The 20,226-nt window shown below is 37.1% G+C and overlaps 1 protein-coding gene across 1 annotated transcript in view; it reads right to left on the bottom strand.

The window, feature by feature from the left end:
• Positions 1–19,940: 19,940 nt before the first annotated feature.
• The window catches only part of LOC145076718 (peroxidase 64-like), a 1,535-nt gene continuing 1,249 nt past the window's right edge, over positions 19,941–20,226 (bottom strand). Inside the window, exon 4 of the mRNA XM_079022522.1 lies at positions 19,941–20,226. This exon is cut by the window's right edge and continues 254 nt beyond it. Within this exon, the coding sequence (XP_078878648.1) occupies positions 20,086–20,226 (141 nt within the window). The 3' untranslated portion in view covers positions 19,941–20,085.

Genomic DNA, 20,226 nt, shown 5'->3' with positions numbered 1-20,226 from the left:
TAGGTTGATATATTCGAACGATAGGTCGTCAGTATAGATTTGACCTATTCCGAAGACATGTCATCGGTATAGGTACATAATAAATTTTTTTCTTGAAAATCACTTCGGATAAAGCCGATGCCGACAGCTATTTTCACTTCCGCTAATGAGGCTATGCCGACGACATTTTATCGATGACTTGTTGTTGGTATAGGATTCATCGAAAACTTATCGTCGACGTAGGTGCTGTAAAGTGTAAAATTCGTTTTGTAGAATGGATCAGCTAAAGATTTAATTGGATCAAAAACAGAATTTTGGAGAAAAACCTTGTGCTAAGACGTGGGGCATGGGTAACCACGACGTGAAATGAGTTTTATGAAACGTGCATTTCTGGTAAGCACCATGACGTGGCAAAAGGTTTGCCACGATGTGCTGGCTTTTTTAGCCCAAGCCCATTATTTTTATGGTTTCTTCAGTATTTAAAGCCTCTACCTTAAAGATTAGGGTACCCTTCTCAGCCTTCAACTTTCCTAAACAAAACCGTAGCCCCCTTTGTTGATTCTTGATGTATTCTTGGTGTTCTTGAGGTTTGAAGCCTTGGTTTGCACTTTGGGAAGAAGAAGAAGGTGTGCTTGTTAGTTAGAAGAATGTATCTTCTTCAAATCTTGCATCTCATGCATGTTGTGGAGATTGGGAAGGTATAAAGATTCCACATTTATCATCCTCTTCTCTTATTTCAACCCATGAACTCCCTTAAAGAAGTGTTCTTGGAGTTTTGGACAACTTCAAAACCTTTAGCTTGTTTGGTGACCATGTTTTGGCCTTAGATGATGGAAAAAGAGTTATGTCTTGGTCCCTTTTGCTCCATGTACAAGTTGATGTCTTATTAGGGTTTTTATGGACTTAGGGTTTTAGATTTGGTCTTGTGGTGAGGTCCTCATGTATAAAGTTGTCAAATTTATCAAGTGAGTTATTAAGAAGAATAAGATCTGAAAGTATGAGCCTTGATCTGTAAGGGTTAAGCTCTTAATGAGAAAATTTGACTTATGGCAGTAACCACAACGCGGCCAAAATGTCACTATATCATGGAGAGGTTCATCCTTGCGACTTTTTGTATGGACATGCCCATGACGTGGCCAAAAGGCCACCACGTCATCGTGATAGCTGAATTGGTTGGCCGTTAAATTATGTTGAGCGTTGACTTTTGATCAGTTTGACTTGGGGTCAAACTTGGAGGATTTGGCTTGTTGATTGAGGATTAATCTATTTCTGTGTTAGTCGGTTCCTAGGATTGATCAGTGCAAGGAGTAGGAGTGTCAATGTGCTTCTTCAGTTCTTTAGTTATGTGAGTTTCTCAGTATGTTACGTATCCCATTGTATATCCTTTGCGTTGTAGGATAGAGGTATTGTTAGAGTATAAGTATGCTAGCTGGCTAGAACAAATCCTTGTTATGCATGGGCAATTTAGGACGCTTGGTCTCTTGGTATGTAGACTAGTATGTTCTTGCCTGTTGATCGTATGATACTGTTAGGAGTTATTTTTGGTTAGGGTAATTAGGTAGGCCAGTTATCAGGATTATGTATGAATAAACAGCTAAGGAATTATTTGAGAGGTGGTCAATGGCAAGATAACTAGGGAAGGTTAGTTGTTAAGGGTATGAATATGATAGCATCTGTTATGTGTTTATGTTACATGATTATGTGGTAATAATATATTGGGTTCTATGTAGTTTAAGTTGGATAACCTGAGACTCTTAGTCTAATGCCTGAGTGTAACGTTGTTGTCTAATTATTCGCTATCGGGTGGGTCATCTATTCGACTGTCTATCTGATCCATAACTACATATGCCTTTATGAATTGTGTGGAAGACAGGATCTGGCCCCTGGCAGTTGTATGTAAAATTGGGATTTAGCCCTCAGCATTGCAAGGAAAGACCATGATGTGGCCTATGGCAAGAAGTGATTGTAAGACTATGATATGGACCATAACATTCACCCGGGGTAGGAGCAGGCCCATTATTTCATGTATGATTGTTCCGTATGTTTATGTGGATATGAGATTCGGCTCGTCGGTGCTAGAGCCATACACTTTCTATGGATGCATTGTATGTATGATGGAATATGTGGTATAATGGGGAAATCACTAAGATTTATGGTTACAATTATGGATTAAAAATTTTGTAGTTCATTGTTGAAAAGAGCTTGGTGGGACTATACACATGCATTGAAGGTGTTCATTTCTGTGTTTTTTTGTAAGTTTTAAATCAGATAATGTATGGTTTCAATTAAACAAATGTTACTCAATGGTTTTTGTAGCAAAGGTTTAATTGTTTATTTTACTTTAAAAATAAAAAATCTAGTTGTAATTTTTGGGAAGTTAAACAAAGGTGTCGGGATGAGGGTGTATCCTTGTAGTTTTGGACTACATTGCCCCCTCACGAAAGCCACCATTGTCTATTGTGACATTGTAAGCACCATTTATGTTTGGGAAAATTGAATTCCACTTTAACACACTAAAATTTACATCCATTTTGTTTCATGAGAAAGTCTCTCGATGGGAAGTTCAAGTTTTACACATTCCGTCTCGTTATGAACTTGCAGATGTTTCAGTAAAACCTTTTTAGGGATCTGCTTTGATGAGTTTCAAGACAGTCTCAACATATGTTCACCTCCATCTTTGACTGCGGCCTATGGGGGATTCTTGGTCAATGTATTTATGTTTGTAAATATCACACCGGTTAACTGAGGCTCGAGTGATTCTCGTTAATAAATTTGCAAAATCACTGATTCGCATCGTCATGTGCATGCATGTGTTACAGTAAAACAATACATAGAAGTGTAACAATTTGAAACAATTTATGAAAACAATTATGAAAACTTTTACAGACCCTTAACTTGAGACTGGATTCACACGAATGCTCATCCAATTCACTCAAATCATGGCTCTGATACAAACTTAAAATATCCAAAAATCACGCTAATTTTTTTCAATTTTGAATTAAGAGAAAAAAATCGTTTTTAAACAAAACCCATATCAAAACCTGATATCAACTACAAATATCCCAAGATCATTATATCACAAAATCTTCTAGAGACATGTTATCGAAGGATGTGTATGATCACGCCTTTGCTTCCCCATATCAAAACCTGTAAGCGCGAAGCTTAGTAAGTTTCCCCAAAGCATCACACACAACCATACGGATAACAACATGCATACATGAACCTTCAGCCTGACTGGATCTCCGTACTGGGCATGCATCCTATCTGGACCGCTCTTGGAGCCTTCAACATGACTGGTTTGTTGCATCAGGCCTACAGACTATCTGGATCGCTCTCTAGGCCTTCGGCTTGAATGGACTTCCTCTCGGGCCTTTAGCCTATCTGGACCGTCCCGGGTATCTTAGCATTCAGCACAAAGTAGGACCGTCTCAACCTAACACAACCATAAAATGTCGACATATACAATAACAATCAATAACCAACAAGTACATGTAATCATACAGATCTACCAATCTAAGACATACTCAGTGAACACATGTAATCATACAGATCTACCAATTTAATGTTGGATTAATGTCTAAGTCCATAACTATATTTGGTAAGACTTGACCCGACCCGGCATAGTCCATTTGGGTTGCATACCATCATGCACTTGGATAGACTAGAATGAGAGAAATAAGACACTTATGGTTATTAATATATTATAAGTTCTAGTATATTAATAATAAGAATAATAAGATTATTTAATTAGTATTGATCAAGAATTAATCTAGGATTAATTAAGTGATCAAAAGAAGACTAATTAAATATATGGGTTGATTGTGTAAATCATCCATACTTGTATAGTGGGCTAATGCTCCATGGATAATCAAGTTGGGCTAAAACCCATAGGATGGTCCATGGATGCTCCATGGTGTATTTGTATCCATGGATCCAAGGAAATGGAAAGTCATGACAATTAGGGTTTACCCTAATTGTAACACTATATAAAGATCTTATTCTTGACAAAATTGGAGACTAGTATTATTCTAGAGAGGGCTAGCCGATTTTGATGAGTGTAGAATTCTCTCAAGTCATTCCAAGTGTTTTGATGATTGTGATTCCATTTGAGGTGTCACACTTGGGGCACTACGCACTCTAGCTTCATGAAGACTTTCTTCTCCAAAGAGGTATGTATTCTATCTTGCTATAGTCATTGTGTTTGTATGCTAGATTAGGATAATACCTTGGAAGTTCTTATTTGTATGTATAATAGAGAAAACATAGATCCAAGGTATTTAGGGTTGCATGTACACTTAGGAGTGTTAGAATGCTCAAAACCCAACAGTGGTATCAGAGCCTAGGCTTGTTTTCTTGTTATACTTGCAAAAGAAGCTGGAAAATCGAGTTTTGATGCTGTCTGCCCAGCAGACTCGCCGAGTCCAAGGCAAAATGCATCCAACTCGTCGAGTTGGTTGATGCCACTCGCCGAGTAGGAGCCCCAGACAGCATATATTCGAGGTTTTTGGCTAGAAATGGACTAGGAACATTACCCTAAGTTGTTTTTGATCTTATAAACTTGTTTTTGATGTGGTAATGTTCATGCTAATCCATTTTCAAAGATAATTGTCAATAGATTCATGTTTTGTATTAGTTTAAGGTTTAGACTAATTACATGAAAAAGTTTGATTTGAATTATCTTGTTCTTATGAGTTGCTTAGATTAATAGAAATGTTGAGTGAAATAGTTGTTTTCAATCCATTTTAATCTAAGAGTTGAGTATAAAATGTGTTTGTGTAACTTGTCCTCAAGTTACATGAAGAGTCACATTAAAGACTCATAAAACTCATAATAGTTGGCAATGGTTACAAAATGAAGAGTCTTGTGTCATTGAATGTTTTTTTATGACTCCATAACTTGTCCTCAAGTTATGGAAGTTCAAGAGTCACTTCATTAAAAGAAAAATATGTAACCATAATTAAATCCATAAGTTATAAAATAAAGGAAAAGTTAGTTCTTTTATTAGTTTAAAGTCTTCCATAACTTGTCCTCAAGTTATGGAACTTGAAGAGTTTTTGGATTAAAACTACTTTAAACACATAAGTTATGGAATTAATTAGTTTTGAATAGTTTCAAAACTTTCCCTCAAGTTTTGGAATTTGAAAAGTTTTCAAGTATGAATACATTAATTCCAAGTTAGCCCTTAGAATTTTAAAAGTTAAAATTCAACCCTTATACTTTATAATATTATAAGTTAATAATATATATATATATATATATATATGTATAAGAGTAAAGTCAGTCTTACCACTAGTACGCCTCATTCACGAAGCCGGTCTATAAGGTGGGTATAAGGTTGTTGCCTATAAAATGGCAACTTAATGGGTGTCCACTCTCACCCACCGCTTGCTTGACTGGTGGAGGGTCGTTAGCCGAACGGGTTTGACAGGACTAGAATTCTCCCTTCATTAAAAGTATTAATGAAAAATACTAAGTAACTAAACTCTTAATAATACCCAATCTTAGTTACTTAGGAAAAATGTGAATAAGGTGCTAATCCATGAAATTACACTTTACACTTTGTCAAAGTCGTTAGTGGAGCGTGTGTGGTTAACCGGCACACTAACTTGGACTTAACAAGGTAGGTAAAGGGTGACTTAATATTTATCATAGTATCGATGGAGCGTGTGTGGTTAACCGGCACATCGATTGAGGGGTAATTTATTAAGGGTACCAAGTGATTTGCATGGTTACTTCACACCTTGTTTTGTGATCCTCGGCATCCCAGTCACAAAACCTGAAGGGCACACTCGAGATTGAAACATGCCTTTGAAAAAGTTCAATGAATCTCAAAGATCTAGGAGTTTCAAAACCAATTAAAACCTAATAATACATTTCGTTTATCTTGGTGGAAATTGGTGAATCGTCATTCACCTACCTTCAAATATTTTATAGCTTGGATTACGGCATACCTCTTCTAAGTTATAAAATAGTTTGTTGGGTCCTAGCCTTAATATTTCATATTGGGTGTCATATTAAGGACTTAAGATCAACTATCTTGAATATCTCCCAAAAGATGTCTGGTTTAGACACTTATGATCTTCCCAAATCTCTTGAAACAAGGTTTCCTAATGAAGATGATGTCCCATGGATATCATACTTCTTTCTCCTCCTCCAATTATTCTCCCCAACCCACAAGTTCTTGAAAAGTTTAAGGTCACTCAAGCCCTATTGGCAAGGCAAGGTCTAGGTGTGGTCACATCTTGGAGATGTAGTCACATATTGACAAGCCGGGAGAGTTGGGTGTCAAAGTCTTGAGAAAGTTGGTGGTTCAGTCACTTTCTAAGTCACTTAGTGAGTTCCTTTGGGACACCTATGAAATAGACTATGACAAGACCCTTAATGATCTTATCTAAGATCAACTTTCTTAAAACTTTATGGACATTGACAAGAGTGACACAGGAAATCCAGAAAAGCATTCTCTTCCCAATGGAAAGGGATCGGCCATAGTCAACTCGGTTGACCAAATGGTAAAGAGAAAAACTAAGTCTGTGATAGTCCTGTGTACCATTATCAAAGGGTCCATATGTTTGTATTGCCAAAGAAAGGGGCATTGGTTGCGAAGCTGCCAAAATTTACCTAAGGATGTTAAAGTCAATAAGTTTGATTCTACTTCAGGTAAATTCCACTATCTAACTCTGTTAAGTTTCTATTCTGAGATTCTTGATACATGATGTGACTGGGTCACATGGTGATGTTTTAAGAATGAAAGAAAAGTGAAGAAACTTAAAGAAAGAATATGCTGAATCTGATGGCGTAGATGGATTTCTATCGCATAGTTTGAAGATCGGATTCTTGAGCTACTTCTTAGGAGTTATGATATATTGCTTAGGAATAGATAACAACAAGTTTTCATGTGCTTATGGATTGTAAGGATAAGTTTTTTCCGCAAAGTTTTAAAATAAAAGAAAATTTTTGATTTTATTTATTTTAAAAATATCCTTACAATGGCATTTGAGGAAAAATTGTTGCTTATATGATTCCATTAATAGCAAGAGTGGAAATATGAAATTGATTCTTTCATTTGTGGTAATGTCTAAATTTACCAAATAAGGAAAGATTCTCATCACCCAAGTTTCAAGTGGACCGGAACTTGGAATCATGCAAGTTGTATAGCATGATGAATGAGAACTTTCAAGTTTTGGAAAATTAAGACTAATTACTTGTTCACATGGATGTGTGAGTCAAGTAAAGGACTAAGGGATCGAGTACACATTCTTGTGCACTGGTCAAGTCCACCACAAAAAGATTGATAAAACTATTCGTCATAGTTTACTAAAGCACAGTAAATATGATTATACTTACAAGCTTAAGTGTAATTCTGAGACATTGGAAAAAGGTTCCAATGTATGGCAGAGCGAATAAGAAGAATCAATTTAGGCAGAAGGGTAAAAGTTTCTCAAATCTGAAAAGATGGGAGAGTACTTTAGTATCAGTTTTGTGATCATCTTAATGATTAAGAAACCATAGCACAATTAGTTCTCTAAGAAAATCTTAGTGCATTCTTATGACTAAGAAGAGGGATCTTGAATTGTTGAAATGGTTAAATCAAGAAGATGAGTCATACTTCGTTCCAATACAAGTCTTAGAGTCATACTCCAAGATTGTAACTTGAGTGACATGTCTCAAAAGAAGGTTTAAAACACTTGTCAAATGTAAGAGTAAAAGTTTTCTACTCTTGTACATTTGAAATTGGTAAGTTGTGATGTTTTGGATAAAATAAAGACCAACTTAGGCCAATTGTGCGAAGTGTTTGTCTTGATTAGAATCCACACTATCTCTTGGATATTTGACAAGGGAGTCTTATAGGTCAAGAGGACAGTGGGAGTCTTAAAAGTCTTGAAAGTCTCAAGAACTAATCAAGAACAAAACCTGAAGGTCTTCCCTAGCACACGACTTGAGGTTTATAACCTATCGTGTTGAGATATCTGTGCCCATTCCAGTTAAAGTTGGCTTTGCATATGAGTTCTTAGAGTTCTCAATTGGTTGCACAACTACTTGGAAGCAATGGTAGGCCTTTGAGCTGCCAGGTGGCAAGAAATTAAGATTGAGTTCAGTCCATATGAGTTTGGATTTGTCATTATCCTTGTCTTGTGACTATGATTTTGACAATTCACATGGATAAGAACACATACACCATTAAATCTAAGTGTCATAAGGTTTCTCTCCGATTCATGAAAAAGATGGTGAGGAAACACTTTCACTAAGTAGATTTTAGCTAGATAGCAATTGTGATATTTGCATTCTCAAAGTCGTTAGTGGAGCGCGTGTGGTTAACCGGCACACTAATATGGACTTGTGAGAAGTGGCAAAAAGGTCTAACCATTATGATTACGGCATACCTCTTCATAATTGTTTAGACTCACAAGTGTGCTATCTAAGGGAAGGTGTATGATTTTGATAAAGTCTTATCAAAACAATCTAGTATCAGAAATCTGAACTTTGGTAAGAAAGTCAATAAAGTATTGATTTCTAGAAGTCCAGCTAATTTCTGGGTACATGTCAAAGCTAGTGGGAGCATAAGTGTTATGCTAATAATCATCATGTTAGTGGGAGCATGATAATTATGTTAAGTATTGCAAGCTAGCAATGTTAATTATAGAAAACAAAAGTTTCAATTGGGAAAAAGTTGTTTTGCTATAATTAAGGGAGAGGAAATTATACTTCATCTCAAATCTATAAGCTTAGATCGTGAGGTTTTAATCATTTAGTCAAGGATATATATATATATATATATATATATATATATATATATATATATATATATATATATATATATATATATGAATTTCATGTTGGAATGGCTCAACATAAGGAAATTCTGTATATGGGTCCATTATTTGCGTTCTAAAATTCGATTATGATTACGGCATCCCTTTTCATAATCTGAATTATGAGAACTTGGCAAATTGAAATGGACATATTATAGCAAAAGACTAGTTTAGTATTTATGTGAGACATCATGAATCGTGTCCCATATGCTTCGGATATAGGATCGATTACATGTGCTATATTCATCCGTTCTAAAATTTTCCAAATGCCTGGGGCATTAAGAAGGGAAAAGGTTTAGAACTGGATATGACTAAAAGGATTAAACAATTGTCGAGGACAATCTAAGGTTTACCAAAGATTGGTTACTCAAGGACAATTGGAAGTATAGTGATAATTCTGGAAGGACCATATTGACATAATCTGTAAGGAGGCAACTCTTGTTCAGAAGTGATAGTCAAAATGGAATCTGGAAATGTTTCAAAGTTAGAATTTTCAATCTGTGTAAGATTAAGGAAACTTAATGCAAGAAGAATATTTCCAAGGAGTTGATCTCCTTTGGAATACTCTGTAATGATTGTTTCCAAGTCTTTATGACTTTGTGCATAATCATTACAAGAGGATCAATGCATATAAGTTTAGAATCTAACAGATTTCAGTAAATGGCATGAATTTGGAATTCTTGCATTTGCGGTAAGGATTTGGGAGTGTGAAAAGAGAATCATTGAAGTTATGTTCAATTGATCTAGTTCACAAAGTAAAGATCATAGACAAACATAGTATGCATACTTGGTGTGTGGCATGACTAGTGTTTAAGAAAACATAGTGTACATGCTTGGAGCATGGGACAACTATTGTTTTAAATTCAAGAATAAAGTTGATAGCTGAAACAGTATACAATGAATAATATGTAATCATATGGTGATAAATAAAAGGTGTTTTATTTATGTTCAAAGAGTTGATACCATATTGGATTCAATTATTATTGTGTTTCACTTTGCATGTTTTGACTTCCCGAATAAACTAGGTTATTCTTCCGGAATGACTAAGTTATTCAAACCATCCACAGTCGGTCATATGTTGGAAGTAGATATGAATTAAGACTGTCATGGGTTGGCTTGTAGAGGTCTAAGGTGTTGGACAAGGCTACAACACTCATGAGTGCTCATAAGTTTTGAGTATTGGATTCAACCCGCGCTCATTGGAATCACTTCATGGATTTTATCACGAGTGATCATGAGACGATAATATCTTATATTCTTCAAACCTAGAGATATGAGTTGTTACTATGAGTTGATAGTACATTGATTGCACGAAACCGCATTTGGTAACTCGGTGCTATAAAACGTGCTTTTGTGTATGATTCAACAAGTAGTAGAACAAGCCATATGAGTCGAAGTTTATCCGTTCCTTTTACCTTCGGGATAAAAGTGATATCTGTGGGCCCCTCGATGATTTGATGATTACAAATGGAAGTGCTCGGCCGGGCCAGGACTGATTTGATTTGTTCAATTAGTCAGTCGTCATAAATTGGAAATCGGGAAACAACAAATGGACAGAGAGAATGATTATAATCCATGTCTCAATCCATATGATATCTAGAATGGAGGAATATATGATCCCTTATCTAATGGACAAGTCACTGACAAAGGTCAGAGTTCATCTACAAGGTCAGAGTTCGACAGAAGCTTTTGAGAGCTACGATTGCCGGTTGGTTCCTGAAGTCATACGCAATAATAGTTTTAGACTTATCCAAGTGGGAGACTGTTGGATTAATGTCTAAGTCCATAACTATATTTGGTAAGACTTGACCCGACCCGGCATAGTCCATTTGGGTTGCATACCATCATGCACTTGGATAGACTAGAATGAGAGAAATAAGACACTTATGGTTATTAATATATTATAAGTTCTAGTCTATTAATAATAAGAATAATAAGATTATTTAATTAGTATTGATCAAGAATTAATCTAGGATTAATTAAGTGATCAAAAGAAGACTAATTAAATATATGGGTTGATTGTGTAAATCATCCATACTTGTATAGTGGGCTAATGCTCCATGGATAATCAAGTTGGGCTAAAACCCATAGGATGGTCCATGGATGCTCCATGGTGTATTTGTATCCATGGATCCAAGGAAATGGAAAGTCATGACAATTAGGGTTTACCCTAATTGTAACACTATATAAAGATCTTATTCTTGACAAAATTGGAGACTAGTATTATTCTAGAGAGGGCTAGCCGATTTTGATGAGTGTAGAATTCTCTCAAGTCATTCCAAGTGTTTTGATGATTGTGATTCCATTTGAGGTGTCACACTTGGGGCACTAGGCACTCTAGCTTCATGACGACTTTCTTCTCCAAAGAGGTATGTATTCTATCTTGCTATAGTCATTGTGTTTGTATGCTAGATTAGGATAATACCTTGGAAGTTCTTATTTGTATGTATAATAGAGAAAACATAGATCCAAGGTATTTAGGGTTGCATGTACACTTAGGAGTGTTAGAATGCTCAAAACCCAACATTTAACACATACTCAACATAACAGCAATCCAATATACCATGATTCATAATCCAGTGGGCCGATATTGGTGCCTTCGACCCATAAGTACAGTGAGGAAAACTCGCTTTAATCGAAGAACATTGAAACACTGCAATACGATCCCTTTTGCTGCATTGCCTGCACTCGCGAACTCACTAACACCAGAACTAGAGAAAATCTCAATCAATAGTCCAAAATCCTCAAGTTTGACCCAAAGTTAAACTTGGTCAAAAGTCAACGGTCAATGGAATTCAACAACAGTCAAAGTCCAAGGCAGCTGAGAATGCCCATCGTACGTGTTTCAGGGCCAGTCCACACAACATACTCTCAGGTATGCCCGACTTACTTATGTACAAGAAAATTCCTTCCTTTAGTGCATAATCCTTTAAGACCTTTTGTCTAGATCTTATATCTAGACTCAAAATATCGACTTAAGTCATAAATTTTCAACCTTTATGACTTTCCATGGATAGAAAATGTCCAAAACCTAAAACCTTAACTTATTTATCCATTAAAACATCTTAACTCTTGCACGGAAGGGATGAAAGGACCAATATCAGATTTTTATGGTTCCTAATAGCTCCATAATGGATAAAGTTTCAAACTTTATGCATTAGAATGGTCCAAGCAACCAAGGTCTAGTCTTTTAAATTTCAAAGAGACCAAAAGTGCATTTTTCTTACTTAATCCATTAAGTCCAAGTTTCCAACCTTTACATCTGAATCAAAATGATATTTAGATGGATAAAGTTTGCAACATTTTCCATAACATGGTCACAAACTTTCAAGATATAAACTTTATGCATTAAAGTGACCAAAAGCTCATACCATCCAAAATTAGCTAGATCTAACAAATGCATCATCACGATTCGAACTTTATACCTCTAGAAGAGAGATCAAGGTGAACAAGATATGGATCTATAAGCTCCAATGCAACCAACACTTCTCTAATGAGCTCCTTCTTCTCCAAGATGCACCAAGAACACTCCAAAGCACTTAAAGACTCAAGGGTTACACAAATAAGACTAGGTTTTCAATGTTAGGGTTAATGGGAGGGTTGAAAGAAATAAGGTTTTAGGGAAGTTAAGGAGCTTAAATAGGGCTCAAACCCCCAAAAGTAGGGTTTGGGTTCTGATCGCGTACGTCTAGCGTACTTCTGGTATGCCAAACGTACCAAGTTGATCCACCATGATCAACCATTTCCTAATACGCTCAGTGTACATGTCGTACGTCCAACGTACTCGTCTTAACCAAAAACCTTCGTAACTTCTAACGGTCATAAATTCTTCGTTCCAGCTCAATTTCGACAATCTTTATATCTACGGAAAGGTATTAAAGAGCCCCACAATATTATCTAGATATATTGACTAAAAACATCTTGAACAAAAATCTATGTATGATTGAAGAACCTGGCCAATGAATTTTCCCTTTCTACCCTTCGGCCTAATATGCAGTTCAAGGGTTAAATCTCTTAACCATCATTACCTCCTTCCACAAGGACTAAACTTTACCACCTTATGGCCTAGAGCCTTTAAACAATTGACTTCCTGCCCAGGATCCTAAAATAAGAAGTGATAGGAAGCAGGTTGTTACGATTCCCCCTCCCCCACTTATATCAGATTTCGTCTTCAAAATCAGCTCTCGTTTCCACTTCATGATGCAATCCCTCAAAACAACCAAGCTGTCTGAAAACCCGCAGATGTGATCGACACATAACCTTATCGGCTAAATGCCGTCATGTTAATCCGCACATAAGTGAACCATTGTAACAGAATATAACTAACCACATACTAAAATAGACTGCACTCCTACTCGGCTCTGACAGCCCAACTCTGCTATCCACTGACAATACTCAGACTCAACCCCGGTCCACTAACTAACACATCACTCGGGCTTACCCCCGATTCGCTATAACTTAAATTACATCAAATCATTTAGCCGTCCAAGGTAACTTAGTGATGAAATCCATGGTAACAAAGTGCATAAGGATGGTCAATCAAAGAATTCGTACGTTGCATCAAAATCCCTCATCAGCTCAGGTGTACATCCACCTAACAAATCACTCAAGACAGCTACAAAGAACTTCGTGAGTTGAGATTTCAGAACCAACACCTCACACGAGAAACAAAACTCCTAATAGACAGCCTACAAGAAGACAAGGTCTACCATTGCATACATTCATTTAGCAACTTTCGGTGCACAAATAGTATATCAACCTAAATAACCTTTTCTGACCATATGATCCAAACTAGCTGGTCACCGAGTCTCCCGACTCCCAAAAACAATGCACTAACATCCAACCATGCCAACAAGACTAACGATCTGAGACTTAAGAATCTCAACCAAACAACTACAGGGTCTCGCCCACAAGAATCATACAACCACTTGTTCACGATACATCATTACACCTTCTAACCACTAAAATGATAAGCTCACGGTACTACGCCGGTCTTTTCGTCGTTCCATTCCTAGACTGAAGACTCATGACCCACACCATCGAGTCTAAAGATACTCAACCATGAACCCACTCTCTTGTAGGAAACCCATTCAAATCCCTTTTGATGCTTATCGAACACAATCCAAGTAACGCCCTTTTATCACACACATTTCCCTTCACAACACAGACTGCTACTAATGCAAAGTCAGACGAAAATATTGTCAGACCCAACCAGCGAATGAGATAGACAGTCGCACTCTTGTTCCAATTCAAAGGCTATGACCCACATATTAACTATGCATATAACTTTAACCAAGTGCTCCATTGCTATATATTCCAGACCACATACGTCCCTCACAAAAAATCTAATGAACTTACCATGACACACATCGTTAAGGAAACCCATAACCAACCCTAGGTCTATTGTGTTCCCTATTCCTCACAGCCTTACCCAAAGGGTGAAGTACTAGCAAATCTAATGAAATGATGATCCTTAATCATTAACAAAAACATCCTCATGAACGAAAAAAATAAATCCCATCAATACGTAACTAGCTCGATAAAACTTTTAAAGTTAACCAGTAACATTGCTAAAACCATGGTTGTATCCATCCAATTATCAACCTTGCCAGCATGACATGCCAAAAATTAGATTCTACATAGATCTAATGTCCCGTCTGGAAACCTGAACAACATTGTCCCAACTTCTAGACTCCCAATAACAAAGGACATCTTCCAAACTCGAGCCGAATTTGACAATAGGTTGATGAATCCATTGAACTTCAACTGATACAACTTCAAACTTCCAAATAATCTCTGCTTTGATGATGCATGAAATGATCAATTATCAAGAATGCATTGACACCCAATCCAATGAACCAATACGCTACTGAACCAAAACCCATGTAGAGTTGAACATACCCGTCTCTGAAACTGGTTTACCGATCGACAACTGCCCAATCTAGAGTATAAATAGCAATCCATACAATGAGGTAACAAATCCTTCAACAACCGATACTCAACCTGAGAGATCCTAGCACCTCCTCATCTATTCATTAGCATCGCAAAAGGAATCAATGGTAACCACAAGCTTGTTAACCAACTACTTCATGCTGCGAGACAACCCTTGTATTTCCTGAAGATGTACATCTGATAGCCACTTGCTCTACACCCTTGACTTGACCAAATCTTGAATCGAAGTCTTGCATGCCCACACCACAAATCCTTACGAAAAATTCTTCCGACACCACAAAATCGAACAAACCAATGATCCTCCAAGCAGAATACCTAGTTCTCCCCCAGTTATGGTTCTAACTACCAGCCACTGGTGTTGTAACCAAACCCTATCTTAAACCGACTCAACTAGGTACAAACCATCCTTGACTCATGGAATGTATAACATACACAAGATGACCTTACAGATAAGGACAAAACAAACCGTAAGAGATTCTGAATCTTAGATGAAGGCCTCAGAAATTTCCAATCACAACCACTTCTAACATTAAGAACCCCGTGCAGATACACAAGCAATAATTCTGAAAGTCCATTTATAGCACCGATTTTGTATCCCGAAAAAAATGGATTACCACTTACCTCGTACACAAGTCCCCAACCATCAGTCCGGTACCTGACCTGCCTATATCCAAAGAAAACAGACACTTGATCACATATCAAGGCAACCAATCCACAAAAATCCTCTTGTGCATTCCCACACTGCCATACTACCGTCAAAAACCGTTGTCACATAGCCCCATGTTTGGTCTACATTCCAAGTCTGAAAAGCACATGTCTGATCTATTTCTCCTCTAAACACGGAAGGCTGGAAGAACAAGCCCCTGCCGAAGATAGTGTTATTCCAATCCGTCTGCCAATCACTAAGGCTCTAGCTACAATCCTCCAACCAATCATAACAATTGCTTCTTTCTTGAGTCATGCGACTCAACTGGCACTACCATCGAGCAAGGCCCTCGAGACCTGAAATCAACTATCTTACCTAGGTCTGTACCATTCAAACCCAATCCTATATGGCCAATAAAGCCCAACCAATCACCAGACTCATCCTCAACCTGAGCAACCATAACCAGAAGATCGACATATATAGAAACCCTGCCATGAGTCATGGTTATCCGGCCATGCTATCTACACTCAACCAACTCCTTAGAATCCTTGTGATTTCCCTCGATTTGAGTATGGATCATGTGTTTCCAGTAGTATGGTCCGAATACTACCTTCCACACCTGTCCATACTTTCCTCAAGAGCCAATCCCGTGTCCTCTAAGTCACCTACTCATAATAGTACTCCAAATACCCTCTAAACATCGTAGCAACCGCTCTAAAGCACTTCCTAGGATCTCTTAGGATCTCCACCTCACCGTTCCATTAGATGCTGAGAAAACCCTATTAATGTCAGTTAACCAATTCATGAATACAATTACATGCAAAAAAACTTAAATAATATTTCGACTAAAAGACCCAACCCTACAACGGTTAGACTCAAACGAGAGCTGTATAATAAGGATGAATCCATCATTCTAAAATTATGTAGTATGTAACTTAGCATATTCATTTACTAGTTAACTCACATCAATATGAGTCCCACAAAGCACAAAGCTAGCAACATTCAAGCAGTGAAACCGAATGACCATAAGATATCATAAAAATATCAGGCAGACCTTCATAAAAAAAAGTTCTTGACCACTAGGCCTAAACATGTAGCATACACATACATCTTGCATCTACTCTCTCAAGAGTGGCTAATCATCCCTCAATTGGCATGCTATAAATTGCACTTACTCAAGAAACTTCCACCAACCTTGTAGTCACTTATGTATGCTAATCATACATAACGCTAGATCCCATAGACAGTCGAATACCTGATTATACCCTAAACCCTTTACCAGACAAGAACATAAAATAAGGCTAAATCAAACATTCTTAGGATATAAAATTTTCGTTATGTACAACTATGATGTACACACTAAGAAGCTACAATAATGATTTCAATTTCATCTAGCATACAAGAAATTCTCCTAAGCTATCAGACATCATACATCAGACAATTCTAGCATGAAATTCCTAAAGATCTCTAGCCAACTACTAACATGCAATTCTTTCATAATCATCATAAACAAATTATAGTGTGGCTATCTTGGGCTACACTTTCATGCTCTGGATGATCGTACACATATCATCCTTCTTCGGTTACCTTTGAAAACAATTTGGAAAACAATTCTAAAAACAATTTTGAAACAATTTTTAAAACAATTTTGAAAATTTTTACGGATCCTTAGATTGAGACTGGATTCACACGAATGCTCATCCAATTCACTAAAACCAGGGTTTTGGTTCTAACTTGTAACATCACAAAATTCACGATAAAATTTGTCATTTTTAAATTAAGAGAAATCATCGTTTCAAACAAAGCCCATATGAAAACCAAGTATCAACTACAAATATCCCAAGATCATTGTATCACAAAATCTTCCAGAGGCATGTTATCAAAGGATGTATACGATCACGCCATTGCTTTCCCCCGATCATCTGAAGTACCTGAAACCATAACAATCAAGCTGTAAGCGCGAAGCTTAGTGAGTTCCCCTAAAGAACCACACACAACCATACAGATAATACCATGCATAGATGAGCCTTCAACCTGACTGGACCGCCGCACTGGGCCTGTAGCCTATCTGGACCACTCTCGGAGCGTTTAACATGACTGGTCCACTACATCGGGCCTACAGTCTAACTGGATCGCTCTCCTGGACTTCAACCTTACTGGATCGCCTCTCGAGCCTTCAGCCTATCTGGAACGCCCTAGGTATCTTGGCTTCAAGCACAAAGCAGGATCGCCTTAAACCAACACAACCATAACATGTGGACATATACAATAACAATCAATAACCATAAAGTACAAGTAATCATATAGATCCACCAATCTAACACATATTAAGCGAACACATGTAATCATACATATCTATAAATCTAACACATACTCAACATAACATCAATACAATATACCAAGATACATAATCTAGTGAGTTAGCATTGGCGCCTTCAACCCATAAGTATAGTGAGGAAAACTCACCTGAATCGAAGAACTTTGAAACACTGCGATACGATCCCTTTTTTAGTACTGCTTGGACCGACAAACTCACTAACACTAGAACCAGATAAAATCTTAATCAATAGTCCAAAATCCTCAAGTTTGACCCAAAGTAAAACTTGGTCAAAAGCCAACGATCAAGGGAAGTCAACAATAGTCAAAATCCACGGCAGTTCAGTACGCCCAACGTACTCCACGTACGCCCAGCATACGTGATTCAAAGCCAGTATGTGCAACATAATCTCAGGTACACCCGAAGTACATACGTCCAAGATAATTCCTTCCTTTAGTGATTATCTCATAAGACATTTTGTCCAAAGCTCAGATCTAGACTCAAAACATTGAGTTAAGTCATAATGTTTCCACCTTTAAGACTTTCCATGGCTAGAAAAGGTTCAAAAGCTAAAACTCTAACTTATTTATCCATTAATACATCTTAAATCTTGCATGGAAGGGATGGAAGGATCACGATCAAATTTTTATGGTTCCTAATAGCTCCATAATGGATAAAGTTTCCAACTTTATCCATTAAAATGGTCCAAGCAACCAAGATCTAGTCTTTTAAGTTTCAAAGGGACCAAAAGTGCATCTTTCTTACTTAATCCATTAAGTTCAAGTTTTCAACCTTTAGATCTGAATCAAACTGATATTTAGATGGATAAAGTATCCAACTTTATCCATAACAAGGCCACAAACTTTCAAAACCTAAACGTTATACACTAAAGTGACCAAAAGTTCATAACATCCAAAACTAGCTAGATCTAACAATTGCATCATTAAGATTCAAGCTTTATACCTCTAGAAGAAAGATCAAGGTGAAAAAGGTCTGGATCTACAAGCTCCAATGCAACCAACACTTCTCCAATGAGATTCTTCTTCTCCAAGATGCACCAAGAACACTTCAAAGCACTTAAAAACTCTAGGATCATACAAATGGGGCTAGGGTTTCGATGTTAGGGTTAGAGAGGATGAAGGCTGAAAGAAATAAGGATTTAGGGAAGTTAAGGAACTTAAATAGGGCTCAAAACCCCGAAATTAGGATTCGGGTTCTAATCGCGTACGCCTAGCGTACTTCTGGTATCCCCAATGTACCAGGTTGATCCACCACGATCAACCATTGCATGGTACGCCCAGTGTACACATTGTACGCCAAACATACTCAGCTTAACCCAAAACCTTCTTAACTTCTTCGTTCCAACTTTTTTTTCGACGATCTTTATATCCACGGAAAGGTATTGAAGAGCCCCACAATATTATCTAGATATCTTGGACTAAAAATTTCTCAAATAAAAATCCATATTTCATGCAAGAACCCGGCCTCTGACTTTTCCCTTTCTACCCATCGGCCCAATATGTAGTTCAAGGGTTAAATCTTTTAACCATCATTACATCCTTCCCCAAGGACTAAACTTTACCTCCTCCTTCATGCCCATAGCCTTTACACAATCGACTTCCGACCCACAACCCTGAAATAAAAAATTACAGGAAACAGGATGTTACAAGAAGCTTATAAACTCATTACGTATCTATGTTTATAAACCCAGTAAGAATTTGCTACTTTTCTTATGTTGGACACATTCCCACAACCACTTTATTTGCTAACGTTATTTTCAAATACTAATATTTGAGCATCGATATGATCTCACAGAGAACATAACCCACTAAAAATTAATAAAATATACAATATATATATATATATATATATATATATATATATATATATATATATATATGTGTGTGTGTGTGAGAGAGAGAGAGAGAGAGAGAGAGAGAGAGAGAGAGAGAGAGAGAGAGAGAGAGAGAGAGAGAGAGAGAGAGAGAGAGAGAGAGAGAGAGAGAGAGAGAGAGAGAGAGAGAGAGAGAGAGAGAGATTGTCAATGAAAAGAATCCTGGGGGATTATTACATGCACTTTTTACTCTGATTTGATGTTTGTTGTAGCATTTACTTTTTCTAATGGTGAATGTGACTGCGATACAACGTAGGAAAGGGTTTTCAGAAACGGGGAATGCATTGGCGAAGGAAGGCGAGGAAGGGAGATTAAAGTGACATTCAAAATGATACTGGCACAAAACAAAAAACAGTATGAATTCTATTATGAATAGGTAGGCTAATTAGTTAACCCACTAACAATTTGACAAGAAATTAAATTGACAATATAACATAAAATGAAAAAAATTCAACCAATATAACATTGTGGGCAATCATCTTCCGACTTAGTTTACTACTCTACAATCGAGCCTAACCTCTTGGCCACCATTGATGCTGCTCATCTTGATCATTGACTTGACAAATGCTTTCTCGAACTCTTGTTTTGAGCTGGCAAACTTTGAGACCAATGTTCTGGAGTTTGCCAT

The sequence above is a fragment of the Lactuca serriola genome, chromosome 9 (assembly GCF_051521515.1).
Source record: "Lactuca serriola cultivar US96UC23 chromosome 9, Lser_US96UC23_V15, whole genome shotgun sequence".
NCBI classification, from domain to species: domain Eukaryota; kingdom Viridiplantae; phylum Streptophyta; class Magnoliopsida; order Asterales; family Asteraceae; genus Lactuca; species Lactuca serriola.
This window is presented reverse-complemented; position numbering and strand designations above follow the sequence as displayed.